Source organism: Vicia villosa, linkage group LG7 (assembly GCF_029867415.1).
Source record: "Vicia villosa cultivar HV-30 ecotype Madison, WI linkage group LG7, Vvil1.0, whole genome shotgun sequence".
Classification (NCBI taxonomy): domain Eukaryota; kingdom Viridiplantae; phylum Streptophyta; class Magnoliopsida; order Fabales; family Fabaceae; genus Vicia; species Vicia villosa.
The window spans coordinates 104,905,057-104,924,439 of NC_081186.1; the positions used below are offsets into that span (position 1 = coordinate 104,905,057).

At 30.9% G+C, this 19,383-nt stretch overlaps 2 protein-coding genes across 2 annotated transcripts; one reads left to right on the forward strand and one right to left on the reverse strand.

The window, feature by feature from the left end:
- The first annotated feature begins 10,812 nt into the window (after positions 1 to 10,812).
- Positions 10,813 to 13,674, forward strand: LOC131616361 (GTP cyclohydrolase 1-like). Its single transcript, XM_058887672.1, has 2 exons — positions 10,813 to 11,444; positions 12,262 to 13,674. The coding sequence occupies exons 1-2, from the start codon at positions 11,237 to 11,239 to the stop codon at positions 13,461 to 13,463; spliced, it is 1,410 nt and encodes a 469-aa protein (XP_058743655.1). The 5' UTR covers positions 10,813 to 11,236; the 3' UTR covers positions 13,464 to 13,674.
- A 636-nt stretch (positions 13,675 to 14,310) lies between these two features.
- Positions 14,311 to 18,697, reverse strand: LOC131616360 (1-deoxy-D-xylulose 5-phosphate reductoisomerase, chloroplastic-like). The gene is made up of 11 exons (XM_058887671.1): positions 18,545 to 18,697; positions 16,897 to 17,084; positions 16,727 to 16,813; positions 16,433 to 16,558; positions 16,279 to 16,341; positions 16,043 to 16,192; positions 15,893 to 15,960; positions 15,702 to 15,813; positions 15,353 to 15,579; positions 14,728 to 14,874; positions 14,311 to 14,638 (listed from the first exon to the last, which is right to left on the reverse strand). Exons 1-11 carry the CDS (start codon positions 18,630 to 18,632, stop codon positions 14,485 to 14,487), a joined length of 1,410 nt encoding a protein of 469 aa, XP_058743654.1. The 5' UTR covers positions 18,633 to 18,697; the 3' UTR covers positions 14,311 to 14,484.
- Positions 18,698 to 19,383: the final 686 nt, after the last annotated feature.

Genomic DNA, 19,383 nt, shown 5'->3' on the forward strand with positions numbered 1-19,383 from the left:
TATGTGTCACTTCTAATGCGCCACTCTTTCTATGTGCGAGCGACATGATATTTTTAAAAGTTAAATGTTATGATGTTTTTCCTTTGGTGTGACGTTATTTCTTCATGTGCTATTTTTCTTCTTTTTCATGCTCAAATAGCTCTGCTCTAATGGAGGGATATGGCGTCATTCTTGCTCTTTTTGAAATTTCTCTTCAATTTTTAATGTTTCTTGTGAACACGTCCTCTCGTTACGAACACAAGTCCCTAGCTTAGGGTCTTATTGAGTATGTGCATTAACACTTTCTTATTTGTTATCAATTTCTAATGGTGTAGTTACACTCGACCATAATCCAACATTGTTCTTTATTGGTTATCCGAATATGAAATACGAGAATCATGAGTCTTTTTATTTTAGAATCCGCGTGATAAGGAGTTTTCACTCTTGTTGAATCGTTTAGTCGTGCCATAAACATCTCTAGATGATAACGCTACGAACGTGGGTGTCACACATATTTATCCTCTTTTTTATAAATAAACTTAGAAATTCTCGTGATTCAAATATAGGATGTCACCCATATTTATCTTCTTTTCTATAAATAAACTTAGAAATTTTCGTGATTCAAATTTGGATAGTCGATAAGGTGAGTCTGGATAGATGACCACAACCTCGTGTCCTACTTTATTTATCTATTAAACTTTATTTCAATATGCACTAAACCAATCAATCATTGCAATCGCTTTAGCTAAACACTATTACGATAAAATTTGATACTTATACACATCTTCGTGTGGGTTAGATCTTATTATACTACTTGACAACGTCGTGCAGTTGCGGTTTGGCAACGTAAAAAATGCAATGATTTGTAAATTCTTTAGCATGAGAATCAACAATCACGTGGAAAAAAACCTTCATCAATTCCTTTAATCTTTTCTACATATTCTAACTCCACTATTAGTACACCCTCATTCTTTTAGCTATGTGCTTAAGAATATGATCATATGTCTGAATCCTTCCCTTCCCTTCCACGTTTGTTTCAACACCTCCTCTATAAAATATGATTCTTTCTTGGACAAATTTTCCCTCATGATGAAAAATAACAATTAAAAGACCCATACCTAATAGTCAACATAAATGGCACAATCAAATCCTTCTATTTGAGTGATAAAATAATAATTACTAACATATAAGAGAAAGAGTACAATAAACGCAAAATATCTAACAAAGGATGAACAAAAAAATAGTGTTGATTAAGGATACTTGACTTTCTATAATCGAGCAATGAACATTGTAATTAGTCTGTAGAAGATGAATTGAAACTTTTGAGTGGATAAAGATGTAACATTGGCGTTTCTAGACAAATATGAACAAGGCGATTTGGAGCAGAGGAAAAATTGTTTTTTAGCTTTTGAAACTGTTTTATTTCATATACGAAGATAATATATGTATAACACATTAACATAAAAATATATAATTTAGGGTCCATGATTATTGTAAAGGAGGGGAAATAGTAGGGCTATGATCAGCTGGTTTTGGTCTAATATAAGGACACCATTGACAACTCCAAGGAACAGGACGAGACCAACACTCGGTTGCATTGTAGCCCTCACAAGGTACGAAATACTCCATAACACCTCTTCTTGCACCATCACTAACATTCAGAATTGTCATAACAATTGCAAATAATACAAGAAAAGTGTATTTTGCCATAATATATACTTGTTTAATTTTTGTTTTTTTCCGTATATAATTATTGTCTTCAAATTATTACAATTTATAGAACTAGAAATCAGAGTGAAACGTAAACTAATTAAATTGGTATACTTGTAGTTTTATCATATATCAATTAATAGGAACTGCGGTTATATTTTATAGTTGTGGTTTATGGTAGATGATGAGTTTGTTGTTATAGGAGCAATAAATGGAAATAAAAAACATTTGTAATATAATTAGCTAATGATTTTTTTATTTCTTTTATATATAACTAATGATTCTTTTGATTCATGGTTGATTTGATTCATGAATTAGTAGCATTTATGCGTGGTTCCTAAGAAATGATAACTTCAATGATAAAGAAAACATACTTGCAAACATTTGGAATTATTAATATTAATATTGAATTTCACTAGCTTTTAATATTAGTATTTGTTCTAAGTCGGCCAAATATCTAAAGAGCACATGCACAACCCACTCCAAAGACCCAACACATATATACTTTTACCCATAAAACTCAAGTTACATTCTTCTGATCTCCGACTTTCATTATATTTATTTTGAATTTTAAGCGGATTTGGACGTTGGAGTGCTATTGCGGGTATGAATGTGAATAGTTTATCGGCCTACAGGTATAGCCTATCATATTTAAAGCTAGATCATATTTAATAAAAAGGTTAGACTTAGGCTATTTTTAAAACCTATTTAATTAAATTCGTAAAACTTATGCTATTAAAAGGCAAAATACTTTTCTTAGTCTCGTAAGTTATCCTCGTGGTTCATTTTGGTCCCTTAACTTCAAAAAGTGTTAAATTGGTCTCTTAACTCTTCAAAAGGTTTCATTTTAGTCCTTTTTGTCATATTAGCGACGGAAAAACTAAGAAATCAGTCGCTAAATCCGTCGCCAATATGCCAAAAAGGACTAAAATGACACATTTTGAAGAGTTAAGGGACCAATATGAAATTTTTTAAAGTAAAGGGACCAAAATGAACCCCGAAGTTAACATACGGGGCCAAAAAGGGTATTTTGCCCTATTAAAAAGTCTATGAAACAATACAGGTACAATAAAAATAAGATATATATATATATATATATATATATATATATATATATATTAAATGAATAAATTATATGATAACGTAATAATGAATAAGAACCATCAGATTTAAAAAAGAAAGATTGAGATTAAATTGTTGTTTTCACAAAATCATGTGCCATTTAGAGGAAAGAGATCAATCATTAATCAAATTTAAAAAGTATCTTTTAATTTCAACAATTAAATATAAATCTAATGGTTGTTATTAAATTCTCACATTCCCATATAACCAACTCATTCTCATTTGAAATAGCGTAGTCTAACCTATTTCAACCCCTACTCGTATGAATTTTGGCAAAGGAAAATCATTTATAACTAAGTGAATAATTGATTATTTTCACTTTGCTACGCCTATAATTGATTGGAGCAGTCTCTTAATTTTTGTTTACAAAGAGTTGTCTCTTAATTGATTATTCTCTTGAAATAATCGATTTTGCTAATCGATTATTCCATGAAAATGATTCATGAATTATTTCTTTTTTTAGCCATAATCTCTCCTATAGGCTTATCCTCATTGAAAACACACTAGAATTCATATTTCTCTTATCCTATTCTATTTTATTACTCTCCTCCTCTATCTTTGATAACTTTCTTTCATCAAATGAGGTCTTATCTTCTGAGTGAAAACTACTTGTGAGGAAAGTTGTGTACTAGTATCGTGCTTGTTTGGTTGTTTCAAGAGTGTGATTATCGTGAAATTTCTTTGTTTGGTTCTAGAGATAAACTAATGAAAATATAAGTTTGGTTGTAGAATTCAATCAGGTAAAAGTTTTGCTTGGTTATTGAGATTAGTCGGTAAAATCTTTACTCAATTCCTTAGCTCAGACTGTGCAAATGTTCTTGTTTGCTTCGGGTGATAAGTTAGTGTAAAATCTTTCAATTCTCTTGTAAAAAATGTTTGTGGGAATAACCTGAAAAATTTCAAGTCATTATTAAATTTCTCAAGAAGATCTTTTGGGAGAGGACTAGGTTAAGATTCAGGCAAACATCCATAAATCTCAGTGTCATCTCTCTAACCCTATCTCTTTATATTTTTGGCATTTATTTTTTCAATTGTATTTATTTTCTCTGTTTTTTTTTATATGTTATTTCAATACTAACACAAACTACTCTTTTTATTAAACAAATTTTTTAAATTGATCCCGAATTATAAATGCAATAATTCACTCCCCCTCCGTCTTCCCTCTTATACTTAGAGTCACTTGTTCAACAAAAGTCTTTTCCATGATAAAAAAAAAATTTAACTTTGAACATACTTATACCTAATAGTTAACATAAATGGTACAATCAAACACTACTTTATTTAAGTGATAAACGAAGAATAACTAACATGTAAGAGAAATGGTACAATAAACACAAAATATCTAACAAAGATGAACAAGAAATAGTGCGGATTCTAGGTACTTGATTTTTTGCAATCAATAAATGTACAACGTGATTGTCTGTAGAAGATGAACCACAATTTTGAGTGGATAAAGATGCATCAATGGCTATTCTAACAACAACGAACCAGACAGTTCTGGCAAGAAGATAAGCTGAAGGAAAAATTATTTTTTATGTTTAGGGGTGCTTTTGGGACAATGTGAGACATTTGGAATTATTTTTTTCATATAGTTTGAATTATATACGATTTAATTAATTGAAATGAAAAAAAAAATTATTAGGTTGAAGTCATATCACCAAGTCTATGTTTGAATTGATGGATTAGAATGGGGCAGAGTGGAATGCAACTTGATTGAAAGGAGTAGAACAGAGCTGGATGGATCAGATTTTTCATTTCAATATTTGAATATTTTTATTAATTTAACATAATGGAACATAACTAATTGATTCATTCTGTTGCATTCTCCTTAAATGTGGCAAAATAAAAATTGAAAGATTGGATGGAATAAAATGAAATCTATTATGTTTCATTTTCCTCCACCCATTAATTGCAAATCAAAACAATTGAATTTGATTAGTTACGACTTCACTCCATTTAGACTTTGATTGGATAATCACTTTTTGAGCTTATAGTTTATAAATTCATATGACAATAAAAATTTTGTTTGGTAACAGTCTTTTTATCACGAGTTTATAACTTATTTTACTAATTTCAAATAGCATTTTAGCTAATAGCTTAATATTTTTTATTCCAGTTTTGTCCTTATTATTTTAATTAAAATACACCACTACCCTTTATAGTTTATTTTAATGTAAATAAAATAATTATATATTAACTATTTTTTATGTGATTTTAATTTATCAACTAATTGAACCGCTACTTTTACTAAACACTTCAATTATAGTTTATCAGCTATAAATCATCTGCCATCAACTATAAGTTATAAGTTATCAATCATCCGCCATCAGTCATAAGATATAAGCTATCAGCTAACTTATCAATTAACTGCTATTTTTTCCAAACAAAGCTTTAATCCCACCCCATACCATTAATCCAAATATATTATAAAAGATGAATTGAAATTAATAAAATAACCAATGTGATTCTCCATTTCAATAAAATTGCTACATAATTATAATGAATGTTCAAAATATGATAATCTTTATAAAATAGATGGAATCTGTAATTTTATTTCCATAAATTTTATGTTTTATCTTGTTGGTTTTCTTGTTATCAATACTTGAAAATACTCATACTCTTTTATCACCACCCGAAAACTATTTCTTTTTTGTTTTTTCTTATTATAAGTTACATGAAAACAAAAACATATACATATATAAAGAATATGTGTTACAAAAAAAAATGTAAAGATGATGATTCATGACTAATTAAATCCTTCAACCTCACAAGGAGTACTTGTGGAGTTTTATTTCAAATACAAAGATGATATTGTATAACACAATAAAATATTAATATATAATTTTGAATCTTATGATCATTGAAAAGTAGAGGAAATAGCATGGCTTTCAGCTGTATTATAAGAAACAGTACACAGATAACAATATAAAACATTCATCATACACATGTATAGTATGAAGCCCTTACAATGGGTGACATCTCTGAGTTCTTTATCCTTAATAAGACCTCTTCTGGCAGCATCACTACCATTCAGAATTGTCATAACAATGAGAAATAATACAAGGGAAACATTGGTGTATTTTGCCATAGTATATCTATATGTATTAACTGTTTTACTTTTGTTTTTTTATAGATATAAATGCCTTCAAATTATTACAATTTATAGAATTATAAATCAGGGTGGTGAGAATTTTTTTATTGTTTGAAACGTAAAAATAATTAAGTTGGTATATGTGTTGTTTTATTATATATTAATTAATAGGGAGTGCAGTTATGTATATTATATATTTGTGGTTTATGGTAGATGATGAGTGTGTTGTTATAGGAGCAATAAATGGAAATCAAATATTATCAAACTATGTAAATGAAAATAAGTACATAACAAATTCTTATGTATTTAAAAATTAGTTAGAAATATGATAACTAACTTGCTAATCAAAAAATTAAATAGTTAAAGTAGTTATGGTGATTATAGTTGGATTGAGTCTGTAGTTGTGTGCTTCAGCTCCACCATAATTAACATAGAATCAATGCCTTGCTATATAAGCTACTATGTAACACTAAATATAATTTAATGAAGAATTTACCATTTCTCATATCATGGTATCATGAGCATTCCCATGGAGAGTTTGATTTTCTTCATTCTTCTTTTCAAATTTCATTTTGAAACTTGATTGTTCTTGATTTTTCTTCATCATTCCTATTCTTTTCGATCCACATCTGATGCATTATTATCAACCTCAATAGTTTCTTCTTTGTCTTGCACCAGCTATAACAATTGCAAACTCTTTGATTTTCTATCACCAATTAGGGGTGGCAAAACGGACCATATGTCTCGTCCCACCTTAAACCTGCAAAAAAAAAAGTAGGGTAAGCAAGTCTGCCAAGTAGAAATGGACATTAAAATCTAGCTCGCCCGCCTATTTTTTTTAAAATAAATTAATAGGGTTTTTGTACATTTCTATTAGACTTTTCACTTATTTTTTAAAACAATTTTTTATAAATCATCTTTTGAACAAATTTTACTTTAAAAAATATTGAATATTTTCACAAATAAATGTATAAAATAAAACTATCAAAAATTGAAATTAATAGAATTAACTAAAAAAGGACGGTCTTAAGGTAGGACGAGTTGAACGAATAGGCGGGCCAGTTCTGGTGGGCGGCGTGTTATGGCTGGGCGAGTTTTAACGGACGAAGGATCCAAAATCCTAACCCAACCCGTTATATTTTGGCAGGTGTGCGGGAAGTCCTGGCGGTCACGGTCCGTTTTGCCACCCCTATCACCAATGGCACCAAGAACTGCTTCAATCTAACCTGTTCAAGTTCAACCACATGTTGATTTCGTGTTTTATGTTGATAAAGTGATGGTCCAAATTCTATAATTCTCACACAAAAGTTCAATGGCAACAATTATGCATCTAGGAGTAGATCCATGTGTAGAGTTATCGGAGCCAAGACAAGATTACCTTTCATTGATGAATCCTTGTAAATTCTAGAGTTTGAAGATCTCAATCAAGCAGCATGGAAAAGATGTAATAATTTGGTCCATTTTTAGTCATTAATGATGTTTGATTCAATTGTTCAAATCATGATTTTTCAAGAGAATTCAATTGATGTTTGTAATGATATTAAATAGAGATTCAATTAATGTGTGTAATAGAGAGTGCAATTATATATATTTTATATTTGTGGTTTATGGTAGATGACGAGTTTGTTGTTATGGGAGCAATAAATGGAAATCAAAGACAATCAAGCCTTGTAAATAAAAATTGGTAGTACGTAACTAATTTTCATGTTGTTGTGACGCGGAAAAATACTCGAGCGAGAAGATGCTCGAAAGTAATGAAGTCATCACTGAAGTTTATTTTTTAAAAGGAAAACGTTGATAAAACTCTTAAAGAACAAAAATATGGTAATCGCAATTAAATTTTGATTCGATAATCGGTTATGCGTGGGGGGTGTTAACACCCTGCGACATCTGTTGTAAACTATGGTTAATTACCTTTAATTAATTTTACGAATAAAGGTATTGGCCTAAAGTGTTCAATTATCCTTGTAACTAAGACTTATTTACAAGACCTCATAATTATCAAGGTTAAATTATAGTTAAATAGAGTCTCATAAAATATTTGTCAAGTTAAATCGTGATTAAATAGAGTCTCTATTTATTTTGTCATGGTTACGGAGCCTCTAAAAACTTGAGACAGTTCTGTTTATAAGACAGAGGATATGTGTTTTTATTTACAAGAATTTTGCATACCCGCCACATATAATCGAGACAGATTGAATATTAACTTTTTTTATTATTTTAGTGTTCCTACTTCATTCTAATTTACACCCAAATATGTTTATCTTTTTTATTTTCTTGTTATCAATATTTGAAAATACTCATAATCTTTTATCACTATCTAAGACTATTTCTATTTTGTTTGTTCTTACTATAATTAACAAGGAAAACAAAAACATATAGATATATAAAGAATGAAGAATGCTATTTTATACAAAATGTGACAATTACACCGTACATTCATACGATTTGAAATTTTAATTATATTTAATAATTATTTATTTTACTTTTTCCAATATTAAAAAGTACATGGATGTGCTGTATATTTAACTAGTGTAAGTATATGGTATAAATTTTAAGTGTATGAATAACAATCCTCGTAAAAAAACACGTGTTATGAAAGGAGGAGAATAATTAAAGATGATGATATAGGACGTACTTGTGGAGTTTTATTTCAAGAGCAATGTTATATCTACACCAAAATTATACACTGTAACCTACACCGTAACTTTCCAAACATCATTTTCAAGTGGCACATATTCCAATTTATATAAGAATAATAAATAAAATATAAAAAGAACTTGAACCGTATATTTATACGGTGTAGTTGTACAAAATCAGTGTAAACATAGTCTTTCTCTTATTTAAACTACAAAGATGATATATGTAAAACACAATACAATATAAATATATAATTTTGGATCCATGATTATTGAAAAGTAGGGGAAATAGCAGGGCTATCAGCTGATTTATCATACATATCATAAAAACAGAAATAACAATCCCAAGGATTAAACATACACCAGTAGCGTTGGAAGCCCTTACAAATTTTGACCTTGTCAAATTTACGATCCATAAGACCTCTTCTTGCAGCATCACTACCATTCAGAATTGTCATAACAATGAGAAATAATACAAAGGAAGCATTGGTGTATTTTGCCATAGTATATCTATATGTATTAACTTGTTTTACTTTTGTTTTTTTTATAGATATAAATGCCTTCAAATTATTACAATTTATAGAAGTAGAAATCAAAGTGATGAGAATTGTTGATTGTTTGAAACGCAAAAGTAATTAAGTTGGTGTATGTGTAGTTTTATTGTATATTAATTATAATAGGGACTGCGGTTACATATATTTTATATTTTGTGGTTTATGGTAGATGATGAGTTTGTTGTTATAGGAGCAATAAATGGAAATCAAATAATATCAAAACTTTGTAAATAAAAATTATTACATAACACTCTCAGCACGAACTCTAAATTACTAGAGCATCATTTTTTTAAGAATTAGAGAGCATATAACAAGAAAAAAAATTAATACATAACCAATTCTCATATATTTAAAAATTTGTTAGAAATATGATAACTAACTTGTTAATCAAACAACCAAATAGTTAAAGTAGTTATGGTGATCATAGTTGGGTATAGTCTATATTTGTGTGCTTCTTTGCAGCTACTGAAAACCCATGTAGAAACTAAAGCGAAATGCAAAATTCTGGTACTCATATTTCAAGATTTCGAGGTATGTCAAAATAGCATCTGAAGTCTTAGGATTATGAACTTATAAACTTTGAAGTCTCATTTTCATCAAGTTCTAAAGACAAACTCCGAACACTGATCAAGTTTCATCATTCCTCATGCAAAGCCTCTAATTCAAGAAAACATCTTATAGAAGAAGGGATAAGTGGATATAGTACAAATGAACCATATTCTCCACTATGCTGCAAATCAGAAAAGTATTGTACTACTCATCATAGTCTCCATAACTTTCGCTTCATTATATGGTAGGTGTTAAAAAGAAGATATTTCAATTTCACCCTCCAACAGGTCTATTTCATTGCCTACATAAAGATGACTCAGAAGATTGAAAAAATGGCGAACTAGACATCAAAAAGAATTATTACAAAAGGTTGAAAAAGTAAGTTAACACTTTTGTAAGTAGAAAGCAAAAAGAATATTACAGGTAGAAGAAAAGAGCAAAGTGTGAGAAAACTTCGAGAAAAACAATAAAGAGAGAAACACTTAGAGCTTTATATTTCAAATTTTTTTAAGTGCAATTTCTTGATTTTCAGTTTGTGCAATCTACTTATTGAAGAAGCAATTCTGTAAACACACAAATCTTGTATTCTTAGCTTTTTGGTTAACTTTCTTGAGTGACTAAGTGTTACTCAGATTACTCGAGAAGTCATTGATAGATTGTCTTTGAGTTGTAATTCCTTGAGAGACTAGATTATAGTCCGGATTCTCAATAAAATATTGATTGCGGTCTTTGTGATTGTAATCATTATTAATTACTAGATTAAATTTTTATTGAGAAGGAAAAATCACATTGTCGGATTGACTAGACTAATCTAATTAAAGGAGAACCAAGATAAAAATACTTGTGTTCTTTTATCATTGTTGATTTTATGTCGTTTGTATTTGGGTGAACCAAAAAGTTATAATCTTTAAACTCAATTCAAACCTCTTATTTTTTTGTGATTCATTGCACCTTCAAATTTATCATAAATTATATCACATAAATCAGAATACTTAACAAAAAAAAAACAAGACTATAAAACTCAAATATAATTTCTCGACCACCACCCATATATAAAAATAGTTAATTTAATTTGTTTGTTTTTGAATTTGGGAAATACTATCATTGCCCTTCTGAATTTAAATTAAATTCCATTTTGGTATCAAAATTATGAGAAAAAATTTGAGTGTTGCAAAATTGGTGATGTTGTAGTCATTGAGATAGATATACTATGTCTTGGCCGACAACACCCTCCACCCCACAAATTTAATAATCATTACATTATAGACAAAACAAAAACTCTTAAACCATGATCCACACATTCCAACATCAACCTTAACCCAACGTTTATGACACCCAGATCTTTTTCACACCCTCTTACATTTTTTTAATAATTTTTTTGTGTCTTTGATTTGTGATTTACGTGTGTTCATGTTTTTGATTCGTCTGATGTTGTTCTGAGAATTTGGTTTGTGACCCTTTTGAGCCCTTCAATTGGATTTTTGAAAAGTTTGATACTTTTTGCAACCCTTCATTTGGTTTGTTTGAAAGTTTGATACTTTTTGCAAATCTGTGTCAATTTTGGATTTTTATATATTTTGGGTATAATTTCAATGGGGTGTTTTGATGAGGGGCATTTCAATGGAGAGCTTGAAAATGGAGTGGGTATTGGGTATGGTGAGATTGAGGATGATGCAAATAAAGTTGCTATTGAGGATGCTGTGAAGGTGCTTTTGTTGGGTCTTGGTGAAGATATTAATAGGGAAGGTCTTAAGAAAACACCACTTCGTGTTGCAAAAGCTTTACTTGAAGGAACTAGAGGTGATTTTCATTTGAACTATTCACTTGTTTGAACTGGTATTGGTTTTTGTTTGGTTTTGTGCTTTTTAATGCTTTGAATTTTGATGTCAATTGTTCTAGTTCAATTTACAACTTAGCATATTAGTTATGTGTTAGTTTTTTTTTTGAAAAGGAAGGTTTTCTTTCAAGTAGTTGCATTATATTGTCTTCAATGTAGATTTGACCTTATTAAGGTTTAGAATCGTGTATATCTACCTAGCATCGGCACCTCTAAATAAATGCGTGTCTATGTGTTTGCGGAAACTGACACCTGACACTACACTAACACTTGTGATCACGTTTAATTTATTTATTTTTTCACGTTTAATTTATTTATTTTTTCAAATTATTACTAGTGATGTTGTGTCTCTGGTGTTCGTGTTTTATAGGTTTATAGTTCACTAAATTTGGATATGAGGTGGGATAGATATGTACTAATTTATTCATGATTCAATCATTTTAACCAACTGATTAGGTTGAAGTGGTTAATGAACTTTAATTAAGGACACATCGTTCGGGAGGACCTGAGTTTGAATCCTAGTTGGAACAATCCTTGGCTAGACTTTACTTACCTTTCACCTAAACTCCGGATTACTAGTGACCGTTTCTCGTGGGAACCAAATGTCGTAATGAAATTTAGAAAGAAAAAATGATTTATGCCTAGGAAACTCATCTGATTTATTGCATCGCTTTTTGGCATTTATGGTAGGGTTGTTTACCTTGCAGAATTGAAACAATTTAAGAGGGTGGATTTGAAAAGCAATGGTACTAATCTTGAAGAATTTGATCCTTTTTACAGGTTATAGACAAAAAGTGAAGGATATTGTTGAAGGTGCTTTATTTCCGGAAGCTGGTTTGGAAAATAATAAAATTGGCCATGCTGGCGGAGCAGGCGGACTTGTGATTGTCCGAGACATTGACCTCTATTCCTACTGTGAATCTTGCTTACTACCTTTCCAGGTCAAATGTCATGTCGGTTATGTTCCTTCTGGCCAAAGAGTCGTTGGATTAAGCAAGCTCTCTCGTGTAGCCGAAGTATTTGCTAAACGTCTTCAAGAGCCTCAGCGTTTAGCAGATGAGGTGTCTTCAGCTTTACAACAGGGAATAAAACCGGCAGGCGTCGCCGTCGTACTTCAGTGTACACATATTCACTTTCCAGACATAGAATCAATCTTTCTAGAATCAAACCAGAAAGAATGGGAAAAGATAGATGTTTCATCGGGTTCTGGTGTCTTTGAAAACAAGAACTCAGACGAATGGGCCGATTTCTTTTACCTTATTAAATCAAGAGGCGTTGATATGGAAAGAATTCATCTTCGAGGTTCGTCTGACCAATGCTGGTGTCCGTCTCTCTCCACCATTTCTACTAAAGTTTCCTCCAAAATCGGACCGGTAAATCCGTCAATGGTCACCGCAGTATCATCAATTCTAAAATCATTGGGAGAAGATTCGGTTCGGAAGGAGCTTGCAGGGACTCCTAACCGTTTCGTGAAATGGCTGTTGAACTTCCAAAGCATTGACATGGATGTGAAGCTAAACGGCTCCCTTTGTAGCGGGATAAAACCTTTGATTGCCGCCAGCGAGATGATAAATAACGTCAACAAACAAATATACACCGAGTTGAACTTGCCGTTTTGGTCACAATGCGAGCATCATATACTTCCATTTCACGGCGTCGTTCACATTGGATACTTCCTTTCAGAGGGGTTCAATCCAATCGGAAAATCACTTCTACAGTCAATAGTTCATTTTTACGGTTTCAAGCTCCAAGTTCAAGAAAGGCTTACGAAGCAGATAGCAGAAACCGTATCGCCGCTATTAGGTGGAAATGTAATAGTAGTAGTAGAAGCAAGTCACACATGCATGATTTCTAGAGGAATTGAGAAGTTTGGAAGCAGTACAGCTACCATTGCTGTGTTAGGATGCTTTTCAACTGACCTTGCTTCAAGAACCTCATTCTTGCAAAGTATTGCAAATGCTACTTCTTCTGGAGGGCAATAGTGATTCTTCTTGGATCAAATTTTTGAATGATTATTATTTGCATTCATTCTATGCATTTTTTTGAAGATTCTAAAACCAATGCAGCAGCTTCATGCACAATTACATTGCTGTGTTACTTGTCTCTTAGCATGTTTAAACTCTTACCTTCCTTTTTTTTTCTGTTTAATTATGCTTTTAGTCTTGCAGCTTATGATAATGTTCAATTTTGCTCTCTAAATCGTATATAATTTTTTTTAATCACCAAACTCATGGAATCCACTACAAGTATTAGTTTAGCTGTTTAATTATCTGTTATGAAAAGCCAAATTTGTTTTATATGACTGCTCTCAACAATCTCTAAATATGTTACCTCGACTTTTCACATGCAAACGATCATATGAAGTTTGGGACATAGTTTACAAACACTTCAATGTGATCATGAAGGCTCTTGTGCGTCAATTACACACAGAGCTCAAACCGACCAAGTTAAATCACTCAGCATCCGGATTTGTCTTTCAAATCAAAGTTATTATTGATTTGTTTCTTAGTCGGTAACCATAATCACTAAACAACACCAGATTAATGTCCTTCTTGACAACACTCATGATTCTGATAGCTCCTAAGCCAAAGGTATCCTTCCAATGGTTCTGCTAAGTCCAATCCTCCAATTACAATGCTGGCCATCATGGATTTAGAGCCTTAAGCATAGTTTGCTGATTCAGGTGCTTTTCATCACTAAAGATCTCTTAGATTCCTATTTGCATAATAAAATTCTCTACCTAAGAAATAATAAAAAGTCTATAACAATGGTTAAAGTTTAGATTAAAAGTTTACTTTGCTAATTGGAAAAAGAACATGGATATGGAAATAATTGCAAAAAGAAATTAGCACTATATACTTGATGACATTATCATCTCAAAATATTACAGCATGTTACAGTTTCCACTGAAACCCTTTTTAACACATTTTGTTACACTTTACATTTTATACAATTTATGAACATCAACAAAATATGCTAGTGGTTGACAACAATAGACCATATTCAAAAACTTAGAGCCTTTTGCAAACCAGCAGCATATTGTCTTGCCCATTGATCATAGTGAAGAATTTCTTCAAGTGTTGGTGATGTTACCAATTCGTTCTGATGTTCATTACATGTTAGCTCCACAACCTTGAAAATATCTAGATAGCTAATTCTGATAACACGAAAAATAGTCAATCAGAAGAGGATTCACCTTCGACAAAAAGAAGTCTATTATCCGAAAGAGAAATGCATTATACTTACTTTTCTGCAACAAACAGTTCTACAGCTATCTCGTTTGCAGCGCTGATAACTCCTGTCATGGTGCCTCCGGCACGTCCAGCCGCGTAGCAAAGATTCACGGATGGAAACTTCTTGGTGTCTGGTGCTTGGAATGTTAGAGAACCATACCTGAGTCATTAATTTTGAATTAATAATCTAGCAATGATTATTCCTTTTATTACTCTAAAATTTAAAGGTATCTGTTCTAGGCCGTTCGCATGGCCCATAGCAAAAGGCTCAAGAACGATATCAAGCGAAGAGCTTGTTCCTTCCTTCCACCAAGGACAGATGATTCCACCCTCCAAATACGTCGATCACCCTCTGATTAGATCCAACGGTCTCCCGCACATGGTGCCTCCTCTCACGCGGACTGTTTTAACCGCTCACACTATATAAGGAGAAAAGCGTATTTCAGGTTTTCAAATTCATTATTACTCTTAACGTTGGAGTGCTAACCTTGCAGGTTAACCCCCTCTATGCTACATCGGAAACTCGCTCACCACCAATCGAAAATCTCATCTCACAGTATCATTGATCATTTTTGTTTCCTGAACGGAACACTATCTTTAAACAAGTGAAAATTTGAAACAAGGGAAGTTGACTTTACTTGGTAAGATCAAGGCGAGGCCAAGTTATTTCAGAACAATAGACTCTTTCTGGCCATGACAAAGTATAAAGGAGTGGCAACCGCATATCAGGTAACCCCAACTGCGCAATAACAGAAGAATCCTGTGTTTCAACCAAAGAATGTATGATAGATTGTGGATGGATAACAATCTCAATATCATCATATTCTGCTCCAAACAAGTAATGTGCTTCAATTACTTCTAAACCCTGCCAAAAAGAGAAGAAAAAAACGAAACATTTTATATAACTAAGAACACGTCGATAAATATATTTGCCAGAAAACGTTTTTTGATAGAGAAAAACAATGATTATTGCATTAACAAAGTTACCTTATTGAAGAGGGTTGCAGAATCTATGGTTATCTTTCTTCCTAATGTCCAAATGGGATGCTTTAATGCATCAGCAACTTTAATATCTTTCATCTTTTCAATAGGCCATTCTCTGTCAATAATACGAACAATATTAACATTTGTCGATCGATAATTCAGGTCAATACTCTTCTTGAACTAATTTTTCATACCTGAAAGTGCCACCAGAACCCGTTAATTGAATTTTCCTAAGTGCACCCTTTGGCAACCCTTGAATGCACTGTATAGAGAAGAATCGTTAAACATCAATGATCGATTATCAACGGAAAGAATTGATGCAAATGATGATGGAGTTAAGATACCTGAAAAATTGCAGAATGTTCTGAATCGGCGGGAAGAATTTTGATGTTGTTTTTGTGAGCAAGAGGAAGAACAAAAGCTCCTCCAGCAATCATTGTTTCTTTGTTTGCCAATGCTATGTCTTTCCCTGCCTCAATCGCCGCAACCGTTGGCTATTGAAAATAACAAAATGAGAGTTCAATTGTAAACTTTTGAACTGCATTAACCATAGTAAAAGTTGTGGCGAAAGTTGCTTTACCTTTAATCCGGCACAACCAACTATTCCTGTAACTACAGTGGCTGCATCGGGGTGACCAGCAACCTGAAAAAAATGAATATCACTCAGAAAAAACCAATAATGCCTTCATAGGCCAATCATATGTATATGGTATGAAAGAAGTGAAGATTTTCACCTCAATGACACCTTGTTCTCCAGGGATGATTTCAGGTTTGTGTTCAATATCAGCCAAAGCCTCTTTGAGTTCATCAATTTTAGACTCATCTCTAAGAGCTACTACTTGAGGCTTAAATGTCTTTACCTGCACAATATCAAATACTAAGAAAATTGTGCTTAAAGTCTAACAACATGTCTGGTGTCCAAGAACCGTCAGTGTCTAACATCAACACATGTGATTACATTTAACTGTTTCATGTTTTCAAATTAGTACCGTGTCTGGTGTTTGTGTCAGAAAGAAGGTAATTGTTACCTGATCGGCAAGAAGAGTAACATTTGAACCGGCTGCGAGTCCTACAACTCTAAATCTTTCTGGAAACTCAGCCACTATATTAAGTGTCTACAAAACAAATATATAAATGAGTTCATTTCAAAGATTTGGAAAATGAAGACACAAGAAAAGTTAGAATGTTATATCTATACCTGAGTTCCAATTGAACCAGTTGAACCTAAGACTGAGATAGGTTTTGGTCCATCCCATGTTTTGAAATCACTAGGTTCACGAATAGCTGTTCCTGGCCAAGCTGGTTGTATTGAATTTGCTGCTGAGCAATGAACTCTTCTCTTTATTACTTTTGTGTCACTCTCTTTTTTCTTCAATGCAAAGTTACCTAGTAATCATTACCAAACTCAACTTAATTAGTTACTATAATACTAACAAAATTATAATGATATAATATATAACATGAAGAATGATTTTAAGTATAGCTAATTAGGCAAGTTATATACAATATAGCATCATATAAAACATATGTTAATTTATATATATGGATGACCAAAACATTTTATTTTAGTTGATTTCGGATGGGTAGTGAAATCTAAATTTTTTTTTTACTTTGTGATATAATCATATATATGTGAGATACTCTTATAGTAATTCTAGACACATACTATCTTATCTGTATTCAATTATTTTTAGTTTTCTAGACAATATGTTATCAAATATGATTGAAATTATTTATTGGAATCTAATATATATATAACAAAATGAATCTGAACCATTGGATATATATATAGGGTATATCATATGAGAATGTCATATTTATATGAGAATGTGAGAATGAATCTGAACCATTGGATTTTAAAATAAATGGTGGAGATTATGGGTGAATCTTTTTTTTCTCTTTCCTACATTTTGAAATAAATTATGTAGGAGAGAGAAAACAAGATTCACTCATAATCTCCACCATTTATTTTAAAATTCAATGGTTCAGATTCATTCTTACATTCTCATATATATATATATATATATATATATAAACACTTATTTAGGCTTTCTATTTATATATCACATAATAAAGTTTTTAGAATAATTAATAATATATTAAATATTTTGACACAATCATATAGTAAATATTTTTATTTTATACTTTAAAATATTAAAATACTCTCTCATAAACAAATTGAGGCTCCATGATCCATTTGTTGTTGCACTTCTATTAAAAATGGAGTTTGAGTATCTTTAATATCTTTAAAAAGAAATATAAATTTTTAGTGATGTATAAAGTGAAGGTTTAATTAAATTCTTCAAGGATAAAATCTAAAAATATGTTTTAAATAATTAATTGTAAATTAAATTTCAATCATCTATTATTTTTCAAAAAATATATATATTGATCTCTTATTGTTTATATATCATACTCTCTATATGTAAAATATCACTCACATTTCACAAGTCTCTATTAACTTAACTATGTTTAAGATTTGAATCATTAGAATTATGGCATGTTATATATTTCAGGAAGAGCTCTCATAAAAAATTATATTCTCTATTTATTTTTTCTTATATACACCTTCTTTATTTATTAATGTTTTTATATCATGATGTCTATATTTCTGATTGAAGAAAAAAATACAGTTAATTTTAATCAATTTAATAAAATAATATGTAACACATGTTATTATAGTAAAATAATAATAACTTATATAAGCAAGAAAGTTAACACAAATAATATATGTTAGAGAAAAGAGAAAGCTCTTATCATGATTATATTATTATTCATTTATTTATCAACCATATATGATATATGATATGTAGGGGATGGATGAGATAAAGAGAGGAGAGAAGAACCTGGAAGTTTTATGGAGGTGTTAATTGTATCAGAGAAAAATGAGGATTTTACTTGAACTGGGGAGGCCAAATTCAAAGCCATGATCATATGAATTAATTAGTTGAATAACACTTTCGAATTCAATTCACTTGACAAAATAAAATGAACCAATTAGAGTATTTATAACCAATAAATTAAGTGCCTATAGAGAAATATCAAAATTCTCACAAATTAATTATGTGAAAAAATTATTGCCACAATTTTTATGTGGTCTAAGAAATGATAACTTCAATTATCACAAGGATAATTTTGCATTATGAAATAAACTAATTTTTTTTAAATTGAATGACTATTATAGAAAGTCTTCTCTTAATTTCCTCTTGAAATTAGTAAATAAAATTTAAAGCTGTTTTTTAATTGGTCCAGTTGTTAAATGGAAACAAAAAATGGATAACGAGGAAAGAACTAGAAGCAACGGTAAATGGGGCCCAATGAATAACAAACACAACAAGTGAAGTTTTTTTGTGGTTCTTAAAAATATACTATGACTGATGGTGTTTGCCTAGAAATTTAAGGTTCAGTTGTTTTTCTTTCTTTTTACTAATAATATATACAAGCTAGAATGTTCTTTTGAAAGCGAGTTGATAATTAGGTAGATAGGTGTACAAAGTGACAACTTTTAAAAAATGATTTATTTATTTCAATATCAGCTCTAGGGTAGGTTAAATACCATATACTACCAAATAATATAAATTAAGGTGCTATGATTCACATCCATGATTTCATGTATCACTTGTCATAATTCATGGACGAGCACAACAAGAAAAGTTGCAAATGCTCTCATTAGTTTAAAAGCTTC